Below are 24,148 nucleotides of genomic sequence, written 5' to 3'. Positions count from 1 at the left end.
GTATTGCTTCGTTTGGGAGTTTCTTTAACTCTATGGGGTTTTGAGCATTTGTCGCTATTCTCAACGAACGACTGCCTGCCACTCAGATAGTTTACTATCCATCTCTTCATGTTGTTGAGCATTGTGGACTGCAGAATGTCCTGGAAGAGTGTCGAAGGCTTTCGACAGGTCAAGTGTCACTAACGTAGACCATTCATTAAGCCCTGTGAGATCTGAGTGACTATGGTGGATAATGCTGTGGTGGTGCTGGTGCGTCTTACGAAATCCATGCTGGTGAAGAGCTACTAGTAGTTGACGTGATAGCTGGGGGTAGAGAAGAGCTTCGAGTACCTTCAGTTGGCGTGTAAAGTTGTGGTGTGTTCATAGGGTTGCCAGATAAAAAAAGTCAAATAACTGGACGATAGTAACAATTTACCTGAATTTTTAAAAAATAACTGGACATTTTAAAAACGCACTTATAGTTCAAAAAAATTTAAATTTAAGTTAAGTTTTTTATACAAAAATAAAAATAACATAAAAAAGAAACCTAAATTACCTTAAATGCAAACGGACGTAACCACATTTTTTTTATAGGAGAAGCGAAAAACGTTATACAATCATATACGATCATGAAAATCATTATAGTCCGAATTAAATTTTTTTTTCACAACCGAATCTATTATTCAACTTAATCTCCAACAAACCCAAAGATTAACCCCCATATGCATAAAAAGTTTATAAATTTATCAAAGGTTTATCAAACAAAATTTCCATACAAAATTTGTTCTATAAACCATTGATAAATTTATAAACTGTTTATGGGGGAAAATTTTAATCGAGGAATAATTTTTAGGATTTTCATTATCTTAAAAAAAATATCAAATATTTTTTGGTGTATACTCACATTTGAGGCTCACTGTACCTACATATCGTCACCTAAAATGTAAAACAACATATCAAAAAATTGAAATTGATTTTTTTATTGATTATTATTTATCATATTAAGCACATATGTGTAAAAAATTTTAAACTTTTACTTTCAAAAATAACTAAGTTATAACAAAAATTCAAAACAACGTATCATCAAGTGCATGATTTTCTTAAACAAAATAACTTTTACGTTTGTAGTAATTAATTAATAAATAGTTTTACCTTATTTTAGGTAGTTTCCTAATTTGTTTGCAATATGTATGGAAATTTAATGAAGTACATTTTTTTAGTTTAAATAAGTATCTATTAAAAAATACATAACTCCTTTTTTATTTATGATTTTAGTTTTTCATACAAATTTATATTGATGATACGTTATTTTGGTTTTAGAAAATATCAATTCAATTACGTAAGACGCATATCATAAAGTGTACTTTTTTATATATTTCTAGTTTCATTTAGTTTCAATATCTCAAGCAGTTTTAATTTTATATCGTTTTTTGCTTCCCCTATAAACTTGTAAAAAGTGATGATACATTAGTTGTGTTCGTGTACTTGATAATTTGTAATAATTTGTACAAATTATCACTGGATGTTACGGGATTCCGTTCGTTTACTTTTAAAAACTTGTAACGAGAGAGAGCAAGAGAGTGTTAAAAGTGACAGTTCGAAGATAGAGACATGATATTTTTTACTGCACATTTTTTGTCTAGTAAAAAATATCAACATAAAAAAACCTTTAAAACATATGGTTGCAAATACAAACAAAACTAAAAAGTTGAAAATTAATACAATTTACAAGTTTTGCAAAGAAAAGAAGTAAAATGGTACAAAACAAACGTTTTAAATTGATTTATAATAAAACACAACTCATTTTTACAAATTGTTGTTTGCGTACTTTGTTACTTTTCAGATTGAGAGTAATTTATTTTTACTCTCTAAAATAAAGTTACTGGATATTTTTTACTGGAAAGTATGCGAACACACCTATTATTTTGCATTTTAGGGGAAGATATATAAATTTAAAATACATAAAAAAGCAGAACTATATTATTTTAGCTGGAAACTCGACAAGACACAAAAAAACTGGACAATCCAGGTCATTCCAGGCCGTCTGTCAACCCTATGTGTCCGAGCCTGGAAGATCATGAAGTTTGCTGACAATACTTCTTTTCGACTTGTCTCTTTCGAGGTGCACAATAAATTGTCGGCAATAAGCACGAGCGCACCGTTTAGGGTCGGATATGGTGGTATCTGCAAACTTAATCGCGAACCTATCATCCTTCTTTGTCGGATTGAAGAAAGACCGAACTGTAGACCATAACTTGCCAACTCCAGAACTTAGGTTGCAGTACTTCAAATGATCCAACCAATTATTTCGCTTGTCCTCATTTACCAACCTGCTGATATCGCGGTTCAGCTGGACGATCCTAGGGTCGGCAGGATTGGTAATTCGGATGTCATCACGCTCATCTGCGAGTCTCGCTGCATATTTCTCTAGCCTAATTTCAATTTAAAATTTTTCCAAATTCCGACTTCAATTTTTAGCAAACTTTTGCACATACATAGATAGAAATATGTAAAAGCTTGAAATGCGTAAAATTGTTTAAAAGTTTTACATGGTCCATACAGGAAACAACTGAACAATATCCTAACTAGCTTCTACGGTTAGATTTGGGACATATATTATAAATATCTCGGATTTTCTAAATAAAAATTCTGTTTTCTTTCAACAGTTTTGACGTTTTTTTTCTCTGCGAATTCAATTTATTTTAAAAAATACTCAAGGCGAATTTATTGTACAGGTGGCGTTGATATTACAACAAGTACAACATAGCAAAAACAACATTGTGTTTTATTGTTGCTTGAGGGGCAAATGTGTCAAAACAAAATATGTCAAACAATCAAAAATTTGTGAAAACAAACAAAAATAATAAATTTAGTAAAAAATAATAAAGTAATTAATCCTTGTTATAGCATTTTTAAAATGGTTTGCTGTGCAAAATAAGAGAACTCCAAGGCGGACAACTCCAACAAGATGTGCCTCCAAAGAGGATGTGCCTAAGCCTGCGAAACGCAATGTGGTCCGAGCAAACTAGAGCTTGTCGGGAGAAGTCCAGACAGCAAATTTTGCTCCACTTAAGCAGGCGGTCATCACTTGGAATGCGAAAGAAGCTACCGTTTCCCGGTTTTTGTTTTTTTGCATAAGTTGATTTTATTTTATTTTCAAAAAAATAAATTTCAAATAATTTAATTTTGAAAGTAACATTTTTTTGAAATTGAAAATGTAAACGAAACACAACTTTTGACATAAAACAAATTCGCCTGTATACAACTTTTGACAAGTCGACCCCCAAGGCGAAGAAAAAAAAGTAGATCAGCTGTGCTGTTAACGCCACCTGTAAAATAAATTCGCCTTGAAAATACTTTTAGAAAATCATGAATAATCAATATTGCACAAAATTTTTAAACTCATATTTAAAAATTTTGTTAAAGAAATTAATGATAAAGACAAATTTGTAAGAAGTTTTGGAATGTCCGAAATCTCTCTACACCATCAAGACTGGAACAAGTTTGCAATGAATTCAATTCTTATAATCTGGATATTCTTGGTCTGATTTCGAAGGTTAAATAATAGCTGCATGCAACTTCCAACGGGACATACTTTTATATACTCTGGTCATGACAGAAAACGAATAAATCGTGTCGGTCTTCAACTTTAATCCAGGGCATGCAAAACTCTTATCAGGGCATTATGTACCCTTCTCGGATCGAATTGTTAAGGCAATATTTAATTCGAAATTCCGCAAAATAAATATCCTACAGTGTTACGCTCCTACCGAACTTGATGATGGAGAATCGAAAGAAATCTTCTACGAACAACCCGAGGCTGCATTTAACACCATACCAACTAGTGATATCAAAATCTTACTAGGCGACTTCAACGCTAAGGTGGATAACAACAACGTCAGCATGAGGAAATTTATGCGATGGGTATGGAACACCAACACTATGCCCAAGTCACTATGCCAAGACACTATGCCTCTCGCTTTTAGACCGAGAGAGTCAACCATTCCAAACTAATTGTGGCGCAAAACAAGGCTGTGTTCTGTCTGTAATTTAGACACATGTAGGGTAGCCAAGTTGATGCGGTCATCTTTTAACGAAAAACGTACTATGTAACTTATAACCCGGAATAGAAAGGATATATCAAGGTTGCTGGCAGTTTTAACGGAAACTGGACGTTAAGCAAGCATGCAAATCGCCTGGGACTCTCTTTTAACGACCATTGTCGTAGCTGTAAATATATGAAAAAAGGGGAAACGATTTTCCACCTTCTCTGCGAATACCCAGCCCTGAGTGTCAAGAGACATAAATTCATGGGCAACTATACATTGACCAACCGGTTCTAAACTACTTGGATATCTCACAGCTACAGGTTGGGTCTAGCAAGCTCGACGTTTTGTGCACATTTTAACCCTTTGATGTCAAATGTTGCTTATAGGCAACTTTGTATATTTTCGGTCATAGTTCCTATAGTTACTGTTATTTTTGCTGATGGTTTTTTCCAACTGAACCAATATATGTGAGCATTCGTTTATGAAGTTACATTTTTAAAAACTTTACAAGTGTCCATTTGCGAGCTAGTTGAAGTGGTGTTCAGACGCGTGCAAAAGAAAGTGGAATAAGTTGTTCTACAAAAATTCAAATAAAAACTAGTCACGCATGATTTTTTTTATAAAAAGTGAATTTTACTATAAATAACAGATAAGAAAATCAAATAAAAGTTGCAAACCTTAAAAAAAAAATTATTTTATGTCAGGAATTTTATGAACACATTGTTGCTTATAGGAAACATTTGTCCATAGTAGTAATTATTTTTTTTGAAATGCGCCCAAAAGGTCTCACAGAATCAGAATTAAAACAGATAATCGATTGGAAAATTCTGATGATGCAGATGGTGAAGAAGAAGAAAAATTATAATTTGGAGAGAGTAATTGAATCAACAGTTCATCAGGTAGCTGAAAATCCAGTTTCAGAATGCAAACGCAGATGTTGTAAACAAAAGAAGTATATGTCATTGTTGAATTTTAAATTGATGATAATATCAGATGCGTGTAGAAGCATACGAGCTTCTACACGCATCTGATATTACGCCAACAAAACAACGCAAAAGAGGTCGCCCATCGGCAATCCCTTCAAGCTTGCAATCAGATTCATCGTCTCCAGCGCCATCTAACATTTCATCACATCCATGCGTCTTGATCAAGCCGGTCATTGGGTTGAATGGCGAGCAAGAGGAAGGTGTAGATTATCCCACACCGGTATTCCAAAATCAAAATGTTCAAAATGTAAGGTACTCTTATGTTTCAAGCCACAAACAAATTGTTTTGTTTCATATCACACATGAAATGTATTAAAAATTAACAAAAATAACATGAAATATCAATATTTGTTTGTGTTTTAAAATGTACCACAATGGCGCAAAGTTGCTTATAACGGTAAAACCATAAGTGATAGAGGCTTGAAATTTATATCAGTTTATATTCGGGACTAAACCAATGACTTAATGTATTCAAAATATTTTTATCCACGACAACTTTAATTCTGACATCAAAGGGTTAAATACATTGCTATGTAAACGACATTACATCTGACGAGTGTTGTGGTCTTGTCAAAACGGAGTCCCTTCGACTATACTTGATTGTTCACACGTAGTGAACTACCACGTAAACCAACCAACCAACTGTCACCTACACTTTTCTTGCTTATGTTATGGAACAAACTAATATCGACTCTCCCCGTGGTATTCGCTGGAATTTCAATGAATATCTCAACGATATAGATTATGATTTGTGCTTATTAATGGTCCATCGTTTCTCCGATATCGAAGACAAACTCAAGAAACTGGCAGCCAACGCATATCTAGAAAGAAAAAATACGCATATTCAACTGCAGTGTATCAATTCTTCAATACGGCTGCACTACCTGGGATACAACACAACATCAAATAGCCAGAATACAAGCTTTCATCAATAGTTGCCTCAGTCAAATAAACGGAATATTCTGGCCCAATTGGGTGACAAACGAGCAGTTACTAGCGATCTATAACATGTCTCCTGTTACTACGGAGATACTTAGATGCAAATGGACTTGGATAGGTCACATAATCCTTAGACAAATCCCCAAGGCCTACGAAACAGTTGACAGCGGACAACACTTAAAGACTGTCAAAAAAGGCAAATAAATATTGGAACCAAAACAAAGCACTTTCTTTTTATCAAAAAGTAGCTTAAAATTTAGGGAATTTAAAAAAATTTACTATAAAAAAATTGTTGTTTGTATTTACCAGATCAGTTGCGGCGGAGTAGCTAATTCAGCTTTCGAAATCAATCACAAAACCTCGTAACACTATTATAAATTCAGCGATTCTAGTGGAATCGGTTCTCGCGATTTTTTTAGGATCATGAAAATCATTATAGTTCGACGTAAATCTTTTTTTCACAACCGAATCTATTATTCAATTCAATCTCCAACAAACCGAAACATTAAAATTTTAATCGATGAATAAATTTTAGGATTTTCATGATCTTAAAAAAATCAAATATTTTTTGATGTATACTTACTTTTAAGGCTCACTGTATAAAACCAACGGTTAAGCATGATGGCAGTTCTATGATGGTCATCTGGCGTTAGAGTTGGCAATGTTGCATTTATTATAGGTATTAATGGACTACCATTGATATTTGTTCATTCTGAAAAAAAATCGCAACTCAAGTTCTCAAAAATGCTTCTGCAGAGAAAAAGCTTTTTTTTTCTTGTAAATGTTTTATTATTTTATATTTCGTAATTTTTAACACAAAGGGTACTATAAGGATTAAATTATTACTAATTACATTTGGAAAATACATAACACGTATCCTTTTAACAAAAAGATTAATAAATTACAAGCTAATTTGAAAAAAAAAAATAAAAGAAACTCAAACAAATTGACTGGAATTTAAAAAAGGAAAATTACTTTTGTTACCTGTTAATTGTGATGCAAAATAATAAAATGAATAACAACTATACAAAAATGAATATTGTTACAATTTCTTTGGGTTTGTCTAAATATGCGTAAACAAAACACTTTTCAGATACACTGTATAGTATGTAACTGCACTTTTTATCGTTTGCTACACTTTTTGCGAAAAAAAAGGTACATGAATCAGTAATTTAAATTTGTACCAAACAAGCTCTGGCAACACAGTAATTTTATATGCAGTCATACATACATATTTACATAATAATGTAAGTATGCCTGTATGTATAAACTTATTTACAATGAAATGCAACAAGTTGCATTCCAAAATTATGGCACAACCGACTCTTAAGTTCATAGTGTTACAACAAGAATAAACAAACATAAATAATTTTATAAAATTAAGAACTTGCAAACACAAATTTTAGAAACACGAGAAAAATAAAATGCAGTGTAATAATATTTTATTTACTTTATGCATTCTACATCGTATATTTGTCATGCGATCTGTTAAAAACTGATTGCCTGTCGTTAACAAAAAGAAAAACAGCAACAACAATACAACTACCACTAAATAGTAGAAGCAACAATCATAGTACACGGACATTTTTTACTACCACCAGCAGCGAGCTGGTTGCTTGTATACAAAAATACCACCACTAAACTCTCAAGTAAATAATGAAATAACAACAAAAACCAACGTAACGACCGACAACCACAACGTAATAATATACAGAAATATACTGAAAGAAAAAACTACAACAAAATCAAATCATGTCTCGGTGGAGCACACAAAACAACAATAAAACAAAAAACAGAAATAAAGTTAAGTAAAGCAGCAAACTTTAATGCTACACTAGTCTCACATTAACAGTCGCCAAGTAACGATCTAAAAAACCAGTGCTCCAGTGATCGGACGAAAACACATACAAAAGTAGTGATTACAATTACACCCTTCTTCTTCTTCTTCATTATTATTATTGTATTGTGTTCAATTCTGTTTTAGTCATTTTGTTCGCTAGTTGATAATAAGAATTAGATCTGAGTTAACGAATAAGAAAACAAAGAGAAAAACAAAAAAGTAAAGAATAAAATCTTGAAAAAACGAATTAAGAAAAGTAACAAAGAAAAAACACGTTTAAACACGACGACTACGACGAGAACAACAAATAAGAACTACACATGTGTGTGTGTGAATATGTGCATGCAGAACGAAGCAAATTCAGGCAAATAAATTGAAAGAACTGTCGAAAAACAACACAAACGAAAAGAATAATAATAAAGCAACCAAGCACTTTTTTATTTTATCTGTCTTCTCAAGAATCAAAATAACAATCAGTAAATAAAAAAAATAATACAAGTATTTTCCTACATATGTGTATATACATTTTGATATTTTATTTTTTTATTATTTTTATGAGACTAATGTTTTTTCGTTGTTGATTCCTTTTCTGCTTCTTTGTCGCCTGTTTCTTCGTTTTTTTATAATTTAAACATCGTATCAACGTCGCCTCATCGCTATAGCTACTGCTCACTCTCCTTTAATTGTGTGTGCTTTTTTGAATAGCCGCCCGTCTTTCATAAAATACGAATAATAGTGATTGGAGATCATTGCGATATTGACTGGAGAGTTTTTGTTTCTTTGCTAGAGCTAAAAAATAAAAAAAGGAACGCGTAATTTGGTGAACATCGATCGGTTGCATTAGAAACAAAGTTTCAAATTGATTGAACCTCTCCTGTTGCCCATCTCTGTCCCTAATCAATGGAAAAATAAATAAAAGAAATACATATTTGCATCAATTGTAGGTCTGTAACACTCGTCCAGCACCGCCAAGACAATAAATAAACAATAATAAATGCAAATACGAAAAAATTAATAGCAATTGAGAACAATAGTTTAAATATAAAGTACATATCTATTGATGTATGTATATTAATTAAGTTATTTTTAACAAATATGACAAATCAAAAACTATAAAATTGTACCAACAAAGAATAAACCAGAATATAAGCAAATCAACAAGTGCCAAGTGTGTTAAACAATAACAAAATTTTGACTACCAACAAAAATTCACTTTCTATTGCAATCTATCTGTAAACAGACCTGTTGCATGTCATTGTTATTTAATAAAATTGCATTAAAATTAATCTAAAACAAATACAAAATGTCTGCAGCAATTGTGCAAAATAACACCACGACCATCACCTCAGCAACCACAAACTCCACCAGAGCCATTTATTTTGATTGCGGTGACATTTTTACAACGGTAAGTTTCCTTCGTTTAGCTTAATTTTTGCCTCTTTCTGCTTTTTCATACATGCAAAATATGTACATACATCTGTAATTTACATCCCTCAAGGGCAAAAAGGACATTGAAAATATGTATGTATTTCGCATATATTTATGTACATATTTATTTATTGTAATTGTGCTGTAATTAAATAATTTCTGTAAAATAAGTTGAGTTAAAATTTAACATGTGTTATTGTAACATAAAAACAAAACACATGCAATTTATTACACGTCTTGGATACTTGTGATTCCAAAACTGGAGGATGAATCATGTGCATACAAATTATTAAATTCTGTAAAACATTTCAAAGAAACTTCTTTATCTTTATTCATTCTCATTTTAAGCATTTCACATGTTTATACTTAAGTCATTTTAATTTTACTAACTGCGCAATTTAAAACCACAAGTAAATATCAAAAACTAATGAATGAAATATAAAATATAAGAAAACTACCCAGTAAAAATCTTGCAATAAAAATTAACGTTTTTACATACTTGTATGCGAATGTTTTTCCCGTTTTTCGATTTCTTTTAGAAGCTCCCAGATAACGTATAGAACAAAAAACATTTATGTGCTGTTTTTCTATAGCGAACGAGTACTTTGAGTGGACAAAATACATGGAAAACGTCCACTCAAACAGCACATAAATTAGAGTGGTCAAAGCCGGTTTTCGAGTCATTAATCGTTGAAATTTAAATATTTGGTGTGTTGAGAGTGCTTATGTGCCAGCCATGGTCTTTTGACCGATAACATGAACCTATCCAGTGTACTTTATGATTCAATAAATAAATAACAATCTGATGAACAATCTTAAAAAAACCCTATAATATTATCTTCTTAAGGATAATTTGCTTATTGTACCATTTGACATTTAATTCACAATTTATTTTGTTTGGTTTTCATATCACAACCTGAGATCTTCCTGGTGTAAAATAAATACCACATGGCCAGCTAATTCAAGCATATCGCAAAAAATAATAACAAAAATTACATCCATTTAATGAATCAGCGAATATGAGAAAACAACACCACTCACTGACTATTAGTTGAAAACAAACCTTTGTACACAGTTCATGGAATACACTACACATACTACATGTTGATATATTAGAATTCAAAGCTAATTAGAATGAATTTCATGTTGCTCCTCCTAAGTAGCGATTTGTTTACATATGTGCATACATACATACACATACAGTGGTGGCCACGAATTTAAGACAAAAATTGTTTGCTAAATTCCACGTGATTGTCAATTATTTTTTCAAATATTTCCACACATATGTATGCATGAGGACTGTTTTAACACACAAGTGTGTTTTATTCGACTGTGGCAATTCATACATATTCACCATGAATACATAAAATTTTTCTACAACTTGACCCAAAATTTTTTTTTTTAAATAAACATATTTTCTCACATTTATATCATTATAATTTTATTATTATAAAATATTCGGACCAAATTTCGTATTTTTAGTTTCATTAGTTTCGGTCATATCATGTTATTAACAGCGGATGTTCGCTGAGGTGGGTCAACGTATTTCCACATATCTTTGTCCATATATGTTTTACCGATTTTTCCAAACATTTTTCAGAAACTAGAAACATTAATAATAAATTTCATATCCTTAGAGGTCCTTTTATTTTGGCCTATCGCACTTAAAATTCAGTTGATGAAAAAAATTCAAGTATTTGTCTTAAATTGGTGGCCACCACTGTATGTATTAGGGTGGCCCTTAATAAACGAAAGTTGGATTTTGGCCATTCTCACCCCCCAGTTTGGTGAACATTAGTAAAAAATCATCCTGAACATTTTTTAGGTAAATCGGTTTGGGGTTAAGACGTGACGTGCCGGCAGTTTCAAAATTCCATTTTCAAATTTTTAAAAATTTTGTTAAACAAATTTCTGAATTTTTTGATCATCTCATAATAGGGAATAAAAATGTGAAAATATCTTTTAGAGTTTTTCCGTATCTGCGATTTAAATCTTGAAATTTTCGAGAAAAACCAATTATTTGGCCATTTTTTGCGAATAAGCTCTATTTCCTTCTGTTATGAATTATAACTAAAACCTATTCAGAATATTAGTCTAGATATTTCTAAATATACTCTGAAAGTTTTACTAAAATTGGAAAACGTTAAACCTTAAATCGTGAAGGTCAAATGTCAAATTTTTCAATATTTGGAATTTCTTTTGGAAAGATACAAATTTATACTTTTTTCGTATAATTTTTAAAATGAGTTATTAAGAACATTAATAATAACAGTTTATATAAATTGAATATTAATACCAACACAGTTTTTATACCCACCTCCAAAAATATGATTTTGTCATTCTGTTTGTAACACACATCGAATTATTTGATTGTAGTTCCATAAAAGTATATATGTATGTACAATGTATTTACTTATATTTTAGGTCGAATTTTTAGTAAATTATTTAGGATCGAGTTCATTTTCCTTAGAAAGACAAGTTTATTTATTAAAAAATAAATTATCATAATTTCAATATAATTATTTAGACATACGGCAGAATGGAATGCATTATTCTATTATTTTGTGTTGATGCATTACCGCTAAAGTCCCATTACCGAAATAACTAAAATTAGCGATGTCTTTAACTGTTAACTGTTTCGAATCGGTATTAGGATTTGAATAATTTCAATCCTAATCACTTTGGTAATTTTGATTTTTATAACATTATTAAAAATCCAGGAATGTTTTTACAGCATCTGCAGTGAATTTCATTAAATCTAATGCGACAGATTATAACATGATACGAGTACCTATGAAGTTTTTAAAAATTATATTTCCACTGATCTCATTTTTTTAATTATCTAATGTTGAAAATAAATTTATTCCATTACTTGACAATTATTGTTCGAATAATTTTTTATTCTAAATTGAAAAAAAAAAATTTATTCGATTATTCGAATAATTTTTATTCGAATGCCAACCCCTTATCTACGTGTAACAGCGTCTAAATTTGTCTAATCTTGTTTTTGCTCACAATTATTAAACATTATTGTTTGGTTGTTGTGATTTGATGTAAAGTGAAGTGAACCCACCAAATACTTATTTGTTTTTAAATTTATTCAATTCTTTTGTAAGGAGTGAGATCGAAAAATTCTTAACACACGTTTTTCATTACATTTTTTAACCCAAGTATTATTTGAATTTTTTTTTGATCAAGTTACCTTTGAAAAACATGTCAGTTATTATGTGTAATGTCAATTATATTAATTTTTTTGTTAATCTGATTAAAATGAGTGACCAGAAAAAAGTGCGTACTGAAATTATTAAATATTTTCAACAAAACCCAACTTGGTCTTACAAAAAGTTGGCCAAGCATACAAAGGTCTGCCGTCAAACTGTTTCCAATGTTATTAAACAGTACCGGGAGAACTTGTCAGTTGATAGAAAACCTGGTTCAGGTAGAAGGAATGGTCCACATGATGTTTCTAAAGCCAAAAAAATAGAACGCATTTTCAAAAGAGCTCCCAACACATCCGGTAGGAAAGCAGCCCGGTTAGCTCAGTGCTCGGACTATTTGGTACGAAAAGTTAAAGCTAATGCAGGTTTAAAAACATACAAGGCTCAAAAAGTTCCTGACAGGAACGCTACTAAAAATTTAGAGGCCAAAAACAGAGCACGGAAATTGAAGTCAAGTTTTATAAAAAAATATTCTTGCTGCATAATGGATGACGAAACGTATGTTCTGGCAGATTTTTCGCAACTTCCAGGTCAAAAATTTTATGTTGCTGATGCTCGAGGGAATGTTGAAGAAAAGTTTAGGACCCAAAAGCAGACAAAATTTCCCAGAAAGTTCTTGGTATGGCAAGCAATATGCAGTTGCGGCAAAAGAAGCCACTCATTTGTTACAACGGGCTCTATAAATACCGAAATTTACATCAAGGAATGTTTACAAAAAAGGCTGCTTCCATTCATAAGACTTCATAATGTGTCCACTTATTTTTGGCCTGACTTGGCATCCTGTCACTATGGCAAACAAGCCCTTGAGTGGTACAAGAACAATAATGTGGTATTTGTACCAAGAGAGGCAAATCCTCCAAACTGCCCGGAGCTAAGGCCAGTGGAGAGATATTGGGCTCTTGTTAAAAGAGAATTGAAGAGTACAAAAAAGGTGTCCAAAAGTGTGGTAGATTTTAAACGGAGATGGACTACATGTTCGAGCAAAGTGACAGAAAGCACTATAAAAACGTTAATGGAAGGGTTTCCGAAAAAGGTTCAAAATTTCATCACTAGTGATTAAAACTATAAAAATAATTTTTTTTGTAAATTGTAATAATAATTTCAATCAAATAAAAAAAAAATTAAAGCTGTAAGTTTAGTGGTTTCTTTTTTATAAACATATATGTATGTTAAGAATTTTTCGATCTCACTCCTTAATATTCGTACAAGTTTTTTTCGATTTTGATTTCGTTAGCTTTTAGTGTCTTGTTAAGTGTATTTTTGTTGTTGGGAAGCTTTATTTAATTTTTTTTCTTCGTTAAGCTTATCAGAATTAGCGCAATTTATGTGTTAATCTCTTGTCGAAGCAGGTTATTATTATTATTATTTGTTGTTATTTTTTATTTGTTTGTTGTATGTATATAATATATACAGATACATACATACATATGTAGTATAGTTGTGTGGATGTATTGACGTATTGTTATGATTGTATTGGTGTATTTCTTTCTTAATCAATTGTGTCTCAGTTCCGGGTTAGTTTTTAGAATTTCGTAAGTTGTGATTTTCAAAATGAAGAAAACAATAAAATAAAAATAAACAAAATTAAAAATTACGACCAATAATATCCATAAAAAAAATAATATAATAAATAAAACATCAAAAATCAAACGCACACGTACAATATCAATTTACATAATTAATTTTATTGTTATTTCTTAATTTTTGTTGTTTTAATTTTTAGGATAACTTAATTATATCTATTTTTTGCCTTTTTTGTTCTTTATACAAATTTTTGTTGGTAAAACATTACCCTCATTTAATATGAAATTGATGAAATAGTAAAAAAAGGATGATGATGATGATGGTGGTAGATATACAGTGGTGGCCAGGAATTTAAGACAAAAATTGTTTGCTAAATTCCACGTGATTGTCAATTATTTTTTCAAATATTTCCACAAATATGTATGCATGAGGACTGTTTTAACACACAAGTGTGTTTTATTCGACTGTGTCAATTCATACATATTCACCACGAACACATACAATTTTTCTACAACTTGACCAAAAAAATTTTTTTTTAAATAAACATATTTTCTCACATTTATACCATTATATTTTTATTATTATAAAATATTCGGACCAAATTTCGTATTTTTAGTTCCATTAGTTTCGGTCATATCATGTTATTAACAGCGGATGTTCGCTGAGGTGGGTCAACGTATTTCCACATATCTTTGTCCATATATGTTTTACCGATTCTTCCAAACATTTTTCAGAAACTAGAAACATTAATAATAAATTTCATACCCTTAGAGGTCCTATTATTTTGGCTCTATCGCACTTAAAATTCAGTTGATGAAAAAAATGCAAGTATTTGTCTTAAATTGATGGCCACCACTGTACATAATTTGACAGTGATGAATTGTCATTTAACAAATTTATTTTGTTTTGTTGTTGGAAATGTTGTTAATTAGTGTTATTTTTTATTTACACTTAAACTTAAAGAAGCAAACTGTGTGTATTATTATTACTTGTCTTTTTAACCCTTAAACTGAATTCCACTAAAATTAAATCAACATAAAACAAGTAAGAGAGCTAGCTATATTCGGCTGTGCCGAATGTTATATACCCTTCACAAAATTATATTTCAAAATACTAATTTTAAATAATTTTAGGTAAACAAAATTATTTTTTTTTCCAAAGTTGTTTTTTAATTTTTTGGGAAAAAGTTTTTTTTTCGAATTTTTATTTTAAAATTTTAAAAAATTATTTTTTTTACTATGGTCTTATATACGTCGTTGCAAAGGCCTTTAAAATATCTATCATTAGATGTAATCATTGTCTATAATAATCACTTAATAATCCAGATATAGGTAAAAAATAGGTAAAAAATCGAGGTTGTCCTGGTTTTTTTCCTCATATCTCAGCCATTTGTAGAGCTATTTTGCTGATTTTAAATAGGAAAATTCTTGAAAGTATGTCTGGCAGAATTATTGTAGATTTGGATCACGAAGATATCTGTGGTCTTCAGAAAATTGATTTCAACAGACAGACGGACATGGCTTAATAGACTCCGCAATCAATAAGGATCCAGAATTTATATACTTTATAGTGTGGAAATTATAAAAGGAATGACAAACTTATATATACCCTTCTCACGAAGGTGAAGGGTATACCAAGTAAGAATTTTATTTTGCTGTATCGAATCTTATATACCCACCACCAATACTATAGGGTCACCGATTGTTGTGCGTTTTGTAGAAAAACATTTATTTGGTTCAACCGATTTGGTTTAGTTTTTCTATTACTAGAAAATATCTGTGTTAAATTTCACATAGCTAGAACTTTTTTTTAATCAATATCGATATTCAAAGTTTGCATAATTTGAACGGAAATATTGGACCTTAAGTGGGATATAATTCCTTGTTGGTCGATTTGGAACTATGAATTCAATTTTACGAAGTAGGAATTCCGAATTAGTTGTTCCATTCAGTAAATTAACCATGAATGAGATATTCATATATATTCTTCTACTTTTTAGAGTAGGGAGTTTTATGAGTGCTAATCGACTTTCATATGATGGTAGATTAATGTTTGAATTCCATGGGAGTTTGCGAAGGCAAAATAAAAGAAATTGTTTTTGTATCGTATTGCGGATCCCAGACAACACTGGCATATTCTAAAATTGGTCTCACAAGTGACGTAAACAATTGCTTTGTGACATAAGGATCAGCAAACTCTTTTCCCCAGCGTTTGATGAAACCTAATACCACTTTGGCTTTGTTAATAGTTTGTGAAATGTGAGAATTAAAACATAATTTATTATCAAGTAATACGCCCAGATCAAGGAATATCTCAACTTTATCAAGATGATGATCATTGATCGAGTATCTACAGATTACTGGACTTCGTCTGTAGAATGTCATTTGTTTACATTTTTTCAAATTCAGATCCATTAAATTCTTATTACACCATTGGTTAAAATTATCCAGATCAGCTTGAAGTAAAGAACATTGGTTAGATTGATTTAAGATAAGCAAGAGCTTAACGTCATCGGCATACATTAACATTTTGGAATTCTTAATACAGGATGGTAGATCATTAATGAATATTAGAAATAATACTGGACCCAAATGACTACCTTGAGGAACACCAGATATAACTGAAATATTTTTTGATTTATAGTCTCTGAACAATACACATTGATGTGTGGTTTTCAAATATGTGGAAATCCATTTGAGAAATACAGGTGAAAGTCCAAGTTTGTCTAATTTATACATAAGACGATCATGATTCACTTTATCGAATGCCTTACTGTAATCCGTATAGATAGTGTCAGTTTGTAAGCCGGCATAAAAAGATGTTATCACTGAAGTTGTAAATTCCAATAAATTAGTGGTAGCTGAACAACCTTTTCTAAATCCGTACTGGAATGGAGATAGCAATGATGTAACTTGATGTGATAATGTTTCAGATACTATTTTCTCAAAAAACACTCAAAATAACACTTGTCCATCGGGACAATATTTATCTGAAAATTTTAATTTCCGTATGGCTGTCATAACAGTTGATGTATGGATTACTGGGCAATTTATTTGAGTCGCTTCAAATATTGGATACGGATAATTAGATAATTGATTCAAGCTCTTATTAGAATACAAAGAGGAAAAGAAGTCAGCAAACATGTCACAAATCTCCGAATCATTTGAAGATTCTATGTCACCAAATTTCATCATAGATGGATATCCAGACACTCGACGTTTCGAATGGACGAACTGATAGAATGATTTAGGATTATTTTTGAAATTTCTCTTTACTTTAAAAATATATTCATTGTAACATTGGATATTTTCTAAATTGTAAGCTGATCTGGATACTGAGTATCTCGCGTAATCAGTTGATAGACCAGATTTCCTGTATTTTTTATAATGTTTATTTTTTAAACTTGTAAGCTGCGTGGTGTTCCAAGGAGGACCATTCGGAATTGTTTTCTTCATCATTGGAATAGATGATTTAAAACATTTAAATAAGCCATCATAAAATTCATTTAGAATTAGATCAATGTTATGGGGACTTAAATTGTTATTAGGATTAATTTCGAACCAATTTTCCGTTGAGAATAGGTGATTTAATTTGGAATAATCAGCTTTCTTAAAGTCAAAGACTTTTTCCTCATTTAGAGCAGGTTTTGCCGATACTTGAGTTTTTAAATATGCACTAATTTCAAGAGTAGGGTGATAAGCATCTTCTGGTGTAGATAAAGGATTAATGCGTTGTTCATTAAATTCATCAGGTTGATCTACAAACACTAAATCCAGTAGTTTTCCTAATGAATTCGGTATGCTATTTATTTGAAAAAGTGCCAAATCTGTAATGGAATCTAATAGGTCTACATTTGATTCCGAATTTATTGATGGACTTAAAAAACAAGAATCAGGAGTTTTACACCACATTATGTTCGGCATATTAAAGTCTCCTAGAACAATAATCATGTCATCAGGTTTGGATAGTTTTACTACGAGCTTTATCGCTGTAGCGTGTAGTTTATATATGTGGATACTTGACGTAGGAGGAATATAAGAGCATGTGATAAATACAGTCCTAAATTTAGTTTTGACACATGTAGCGATGAATTTGATATCTTGGACATCATTAAGGATTATTTCTTCTGAAGGAAAAAGAGTTGAGACGGCAATCAAAACTACGCCACCTTCCTTTCCAACTCTATCGCGTCTATAAATTTGGAATTTACTGCACATTATTTCGGAATTGTGGATCCTCTTCTCAGGTTTATCACGGAGCCATGTGTCAGTTAGAACTATGATGATATGTTCAATGTCAAAGCTTTGAAGAAGGTATTCATGCCACGAACATTTTGATAACCGATAGAGATTAATGTAAGATTATTAGATTGGTCAAGTCTACATTTAGCATTTAACGGTTTACTCGATTCGCCTTATATGAAAACTACCACCAATTATCGGCCGATCTTAATAAAATTAGGTGCGATGATTCTTAAACTAATTATGAAATTTATACAAATTTAAGTGATTTTTGGAAGTGGACTAATATGATCAAATATGGACCGATATGCACAAAGTCCGGCAGTTGGATTACTCATCTCATATATCGAAATCGATATTTGTAATATATTTATGTAGGTTAATGCGTTCTCCGGAACTGGTCATTATATGGGTGCTGTATAATTATTTATATATATGGGGCATTTCATGTCAAGTGAACCAACTTTTGAAATCGATGTCTTCCGATCGGGATGAAATTTGCACCAAGGTTAGCTCTATTGGATAGTAACTCAGACACAATTTTTCAACAACATCGGTCGAGAACTCTCTGAGTTATAGCGGGTAAAATTTTGACAATTTGGTCAAACAGGGGTTTTTTCTTATCCATGTAACTTATTACCTATTGTTCTTAGCAAAATGTGTCCCAAATAGTATAGATAGCTATTTCTTCGATCTTTCGAAAAAAAATATTTAAAAAAAAAATAAAAAATTTTTAATATTTTTTTTCCGAAATCAAAAACTTTTTTGACTTTTTTTAAAATGCGTCCTTTTTTTTTTTTTTCTTAAAATAAAGTTTAGATATTTTCCTTGAACACCTACTTGGTCGCTTAGTGGGATGCGAGTGGGATATCTATCAAAATAAATATTTTGTAACTCAAAACATAAAATTTTTGACTTTTTTTTGCAAAATCAAAAACTTTGTTGACTTTTTTTTTCAAAATGGACCCTTTTTTAATCTTTTTTTTTAGGTCAAACAAAAGCTTAGATATTATCCTTGAAGACCCTTTTGGTCGCTTAGTGGGATGCGAGTGGGATATCTATCAAAATAAATATTTTTTAACTCAAGACTTACAATTTTTGACTTTTTATTTTGCAAATACGATTTTTTTTCCAAATGGGCCCTTTTTTTAAAATTTTTTTTGTAGTCAAAAGAAAGCTTAGGTCCATTCCTTTAAGATATTTTTAGTCCCTTAGTGGGATGCGAGTGGGATATCTATCAAAATAAATATTTTTTAACTCAAGACTTACAATTTTTGACTTTTTTTTTGCAAAATCAAAATTTTTTTCCAATATGGGCCCTTTTTTAATTTTTTTTTTTGCTCAAAAGAAAGCCTAGGTCCATTCCTTTAAGATATTTTTAGTCCCTTAGTGGGATGCGAGTGGGATATCTATCAAAATAAATATTTTGTAACAATTTTTTAATTTTTTTTTGCAAAATCGAAATTTTTTTCCAATATGGGACTTTTTTTTAAAAATTTTTTTTTGCTCAAAAGAAAGCTTAGGTCTTTTCCTTTAAGACCTATTTTGTCACTTAGGAAGATGTGAGTAGGATATCTATTAAAATAAAAATGTTGTAACTCAAGACATTCAATTATTGACTTTTTTTTTGCAAATTCGAATTTTTTTTCAAAATGGGCCCTTTTTTAAAATTTTTTTTTTAGTCAAAAGAAAGCTTAGGTCCATTCCTTTAAGATATTTTAGGTCCCTTAGTGGGATACGAGTGGGATATCTATCAAAATAAATATATTGTAACTCAAGATATACAATTTTTGATTTTTTGGCAAAATCAAAAACTTTTTTGACTTTTTTTTAAAATGGGCCCTTTTTGTAATTTTTTTTTTTTTGCTATAAAGTCAAAAATTTTATGTTTTGAGTTACAAAATATTTATTTTGATAGATATCCCACTCGCATCCCACTAAGCGACCAAGTAGGTGTTCAAGGAAAATATCTAAACTTTATTTTAAGAAAAAAAAAAAAAAAAAGGACGCATTTTAAAAAAAGTCAAAAAAGTTTTTGATTTCGGAAAAAAAATATTAAAAATTTTTTATTTTTTTTTTTAAATATTTTTTTTCGAAAGATCGAAGAAATAGCTATCTATACTATTTGGGACACATTTTGCTAAGAACAATAGGTAATAAGTTACATGGATAAGAAAAAACCCCTGTTTGACCAAATTGTCAAAATTTTACCCCCTATAACTCAGAGAGTTCTCGACCGATGTTGTTGAAAAATTGTGTCTGAGTTACTATCCAATAGAGCTAACCTTGGTGCAAATTTCATCCCGATCGGAAGACATCGATTTCAAAAGTTGGTTCACTTGACATGAAATGCCCCATATAAAAGTGAAATGGTCCATGTATGTAATGTCATCACGTGAGAACGGCTGGAGCGATTTGGCTGATTTTTTTTTATTCGCTTCGAAATTTTCAGGAGATGGTTTGTAAAGAAAAAAATTCAAAAATTCCGGGTAAAACTCGGAAATTCTTTTTTTGTGAGTCCAGTCAACTGTAATAAAAAATCTCCCTAAAGTATGCAGTACAAATTTAGATATTTTATTTGCAAATAAATAAGACCAGCATGTGAGTGGGTTGGAGAAACTTGAAGAACTAACATTAGTAAATGCTACCGGGCGAAGCCGGGGCGATCAACTAGTTATATATAATTCTTCTGTACGTGTGTTAGAAACTAAACTGCTCCCTAACGGCTGTGCCGCTTTCAATGTGTGTGTTTGAGTGGATTCTGGATGGGTTAGATTCACAATTGACCTATGTAGGTACAATGGGCGTGGCACCTCCCATACAAAGTAACAATTTATTATTACATATCTGGGGTACTATTATAGTGGGAGTCTTCAAACTTTGTGTGAGCTACTCTGATAATATTTAATATGCGTAATCAAATAGCTACCGAGCGAAGCCTAGCTGACCGTCCCTAGTTTTATATAAATTCTATTCGAAAAAGTTAACAATTAGGTATGTACAAAATATATTCTGTTTTTATCACAAGTTGCCCAAAGGGTTAATAAATTTATATTATATTTACGTCAACTAGTTGTTATTGTTTTTGAATAATATTTATATGTACAAAGCTACACACGTACATATGTTTGCATGTAAGTTATACATGTATATATGTACATATGTATATTGTATATTATTTAAAGTGTTTTTCTTTAAAAAGTAAATATTTGTACGTCATATTGCTGACTGCATTCTGCTGTAAAAATTAAATAGAATACATATTATATATTTTTTAAATTTCTGAACGATATGAATTTAAAATCTTGCATACTTATAGTCAAATTTATTATATGCTAAACAATGGTGGTTACACAATTTACCTCAAAACTGTTCTTTAAGCAAGGAAAACACCTTTTTGTGTTTGTTTATACCAGCAAAAATTAAATAGTTTTGAGATCCTTAATAAAATCTAGAGTTGAACTCAACAGAACCTATGAGTTGGTCAACAAATTATTATTTGGCCTAATACGAAACTGTTTGAATGTAGTATGAAGATCATGTTTCAGCTCATTTTTAGGTGCGTACTCCAATAATGTTATTTCATGTTGAAATGAAAAGTTTTTCTTGATGAAATAGTTTTTATTATTAATTACATATACATATGTATACCAAATATGTACTGGCATTGGAACGATTTTTAGCCCCATTTCTTTATAAGTATTATTTCTTCATAAATAAAGAAGATTCGTTTGTGTTTGTTAACATCTAACCAGACATCGTGATGTGATTTAGGCTCATTAGGTCTTCCGGTGCATAGATCCTGTCGTGGGAAAACTTACACAAAATTCAAATAATTTATTTCAAATTATTTAAATTTCGAAATAATCAATTATTCTTTGCTTTGAACAATCAAATTAATTCTGGATATGAATAATCAAAATGTTTGATTAATCGAATAATTGATTAATCAGGATTTTAGATTATTCGCACATCCCTAGTAACAAAGGCGCATATTCAGAAATCATAACTAAAATCGGAACTAGTGAAACAGAAACTAAACAAGTAAGTGAGCTATATTCGGCTGTGCCGAATCTTATATACCCTTCACCAAATTATACTTCAAAATTATATTTTTTCCAAAGTTGTTTTTTTCATTTTTTGTAATTTTTTTTTTTTCAAATTGTTATTTTAAAATTTTTCTTAATTTTTTTTGTTATATACGTCATTGCAAATGTCTTTGAAATATCTGTCATTAGATATACATATTGTCTATATTAATGACTTAATAATCCAGATATAGGTAAAAAATAGGTAAAAAATCGAGGTTGTTCTGGTTTTTTCCTCATATCTCAGCCATTTGTAGACCGATTTTGCTGATTTTAAATAGGAAACTTCTCGAAGGCATGTCTGACAGAATTATTGAAGATTTGGATCCGGAAGATGTCTGGGGTTTTCAGAAAATTGATTTCAACAGACAGACAGACGGACATGGCTTAATCAAACTTCCCCTATCTGCCTTTCAATTTCTGCATTGTAAAAGGGGATTAAGGATCCAGAATATATATACTTTATAAATATACATAGTTCATATTTTTTATTCTGATCGATTTTGTTTTAGGTTCTTCAGATTCCGTATACATAATTGGTTAATTCCAAAAATATTTAAGAATTCTGTATTTTAGTTTTTTATTTGACAGCGTTTTTTTATATTAATGTGCTGTTTTTCTATAGCGAACGAGTACTTTGAGTGGAAATTTAACATGTGTTTTGTTATTGTAACAAAAACAAAATACATGTAAAACGTCCACTCAAAGCGCTCATTCGCTATATAAAAACAGCACATAAAACAATAATTACAAACAAATATCAATTGAACTTTGAAAACTGAAAGTGGTTTCATTTCGAAATTAATTTTACTTTTTCTGAAGAATCGAAATATGGAATTAATACCACTTTCGATCGGAATGAAGTTCTGTGACAGGCCTGTTTTTTTTTTATATTAAAAAATTACACGGGATCTGAAGAACCTAAAACGAAATCGATTGGAATAAAAACCATTCCGAACAAATTGTGTGACAGGCTTGTATAACTTTGAATTTCTATTATCAATAAATTTTAATTAAAATAAAAACAGGTTTGATTTTGTCTTATTAAACATACATACATACATATTATGTATGTAACAATATTTCAATTTGTTTTAAAAAAGGAAAAAAAAAATTGTATTTATGATGTATGTATGTATGTAGTTGCGTAGGAGGGTTTGGGGTGATTGTAAAGGCAATAGGTAGGAAGTTTATGAAAATATGTTTAACCGAAAAGAGTGCAGAAATCGAGTTTATCGTTATTAACATACATACATACAACTTATTAACGTTTTTGAAATCATAAAAAAATTATTATAATTTGTTTTGTGGTTTTAACTACATACTCGTACTCGTACTCCTATTACTTTTATATTATTTCATTTTACGTAATATTTACAACGAATGACTGACTGTTGCTGGCTGACCCATTGGACCATTTTACTTTCAACATTTTTTCAGTTTTTCTTTTTGTTGTTGTTGGTTGCTGTTGTTGCTTTTTATTTTAAATACAATAACAAGCAATAGTTTGTGTAAACTTCAACATTTTTTTTTTGTTTCTTTACATGCGGATATGATGAAGACATCTTTTTATCTGTCTATAGGTATATGTGTATGTATGTATGTATTTTAGTTGCATTTTGTTTTGTTAGATAAGTTTAGTTTTTTTTTTACTTTTGTTAGTTGGTTGCTTGGATGGATGGATGGCTGGTTGTATGTCTGTCCATTTGGCTGGCTGAGTTGGTTAGTTTGTTGCATGATTGTTGCTTGGTTGGTTTTTATTTCATTTGTATATGAAATAAAACAAAACAGCACAAAAAATGTGACTTTTATTTAACAAAAGGTCAGCAGAAAAATATTAAATAAAAATAAAACAT

General features: G+C 30.6%; 1 protein-coding gene across 1 annotated transcript in view; it reads left to right on the top strand.

The window, feature by feature from the left end:
* The first annotated feature begins 7,486 nt into the window (after nt 1-7,486).
* The window catches only part of Tis11 (Tis11 zinc finger protein), a 78,950-nt gene continuing 62,288 nt past the window's right edge, over nt 7,487-24,148 (top strand). The window contains exon 1 of the mRNA XM_065506836.1: nt 7,487-9,198. Coding sequence (XP_065362908.1) covers nt 9,097-9,198 — 102 coding nt within the window. The 5' untranslated portion in view covers nt 7,487-9,096. The remainder of the gene's footprint in view (nt 9,199-24,148) is intronic.

Source organism: Calliphora vicina, chromosome 4, assembly GCF_958450345.1.
Source record: "Calliphora vicina chromosome 4, idCalVici1.1, whole genome shotgun sequence".
NCBI lineage: Eukaryota > Metazoa > Arthropoda > Insecta > Diptera > Calliphoridae > Calliphora > Calliphora vicina.
Note: the sequence above shows the minus strand (reverse complement) of the source record. Positions and strands in the feature narration are given on the sequence as shown.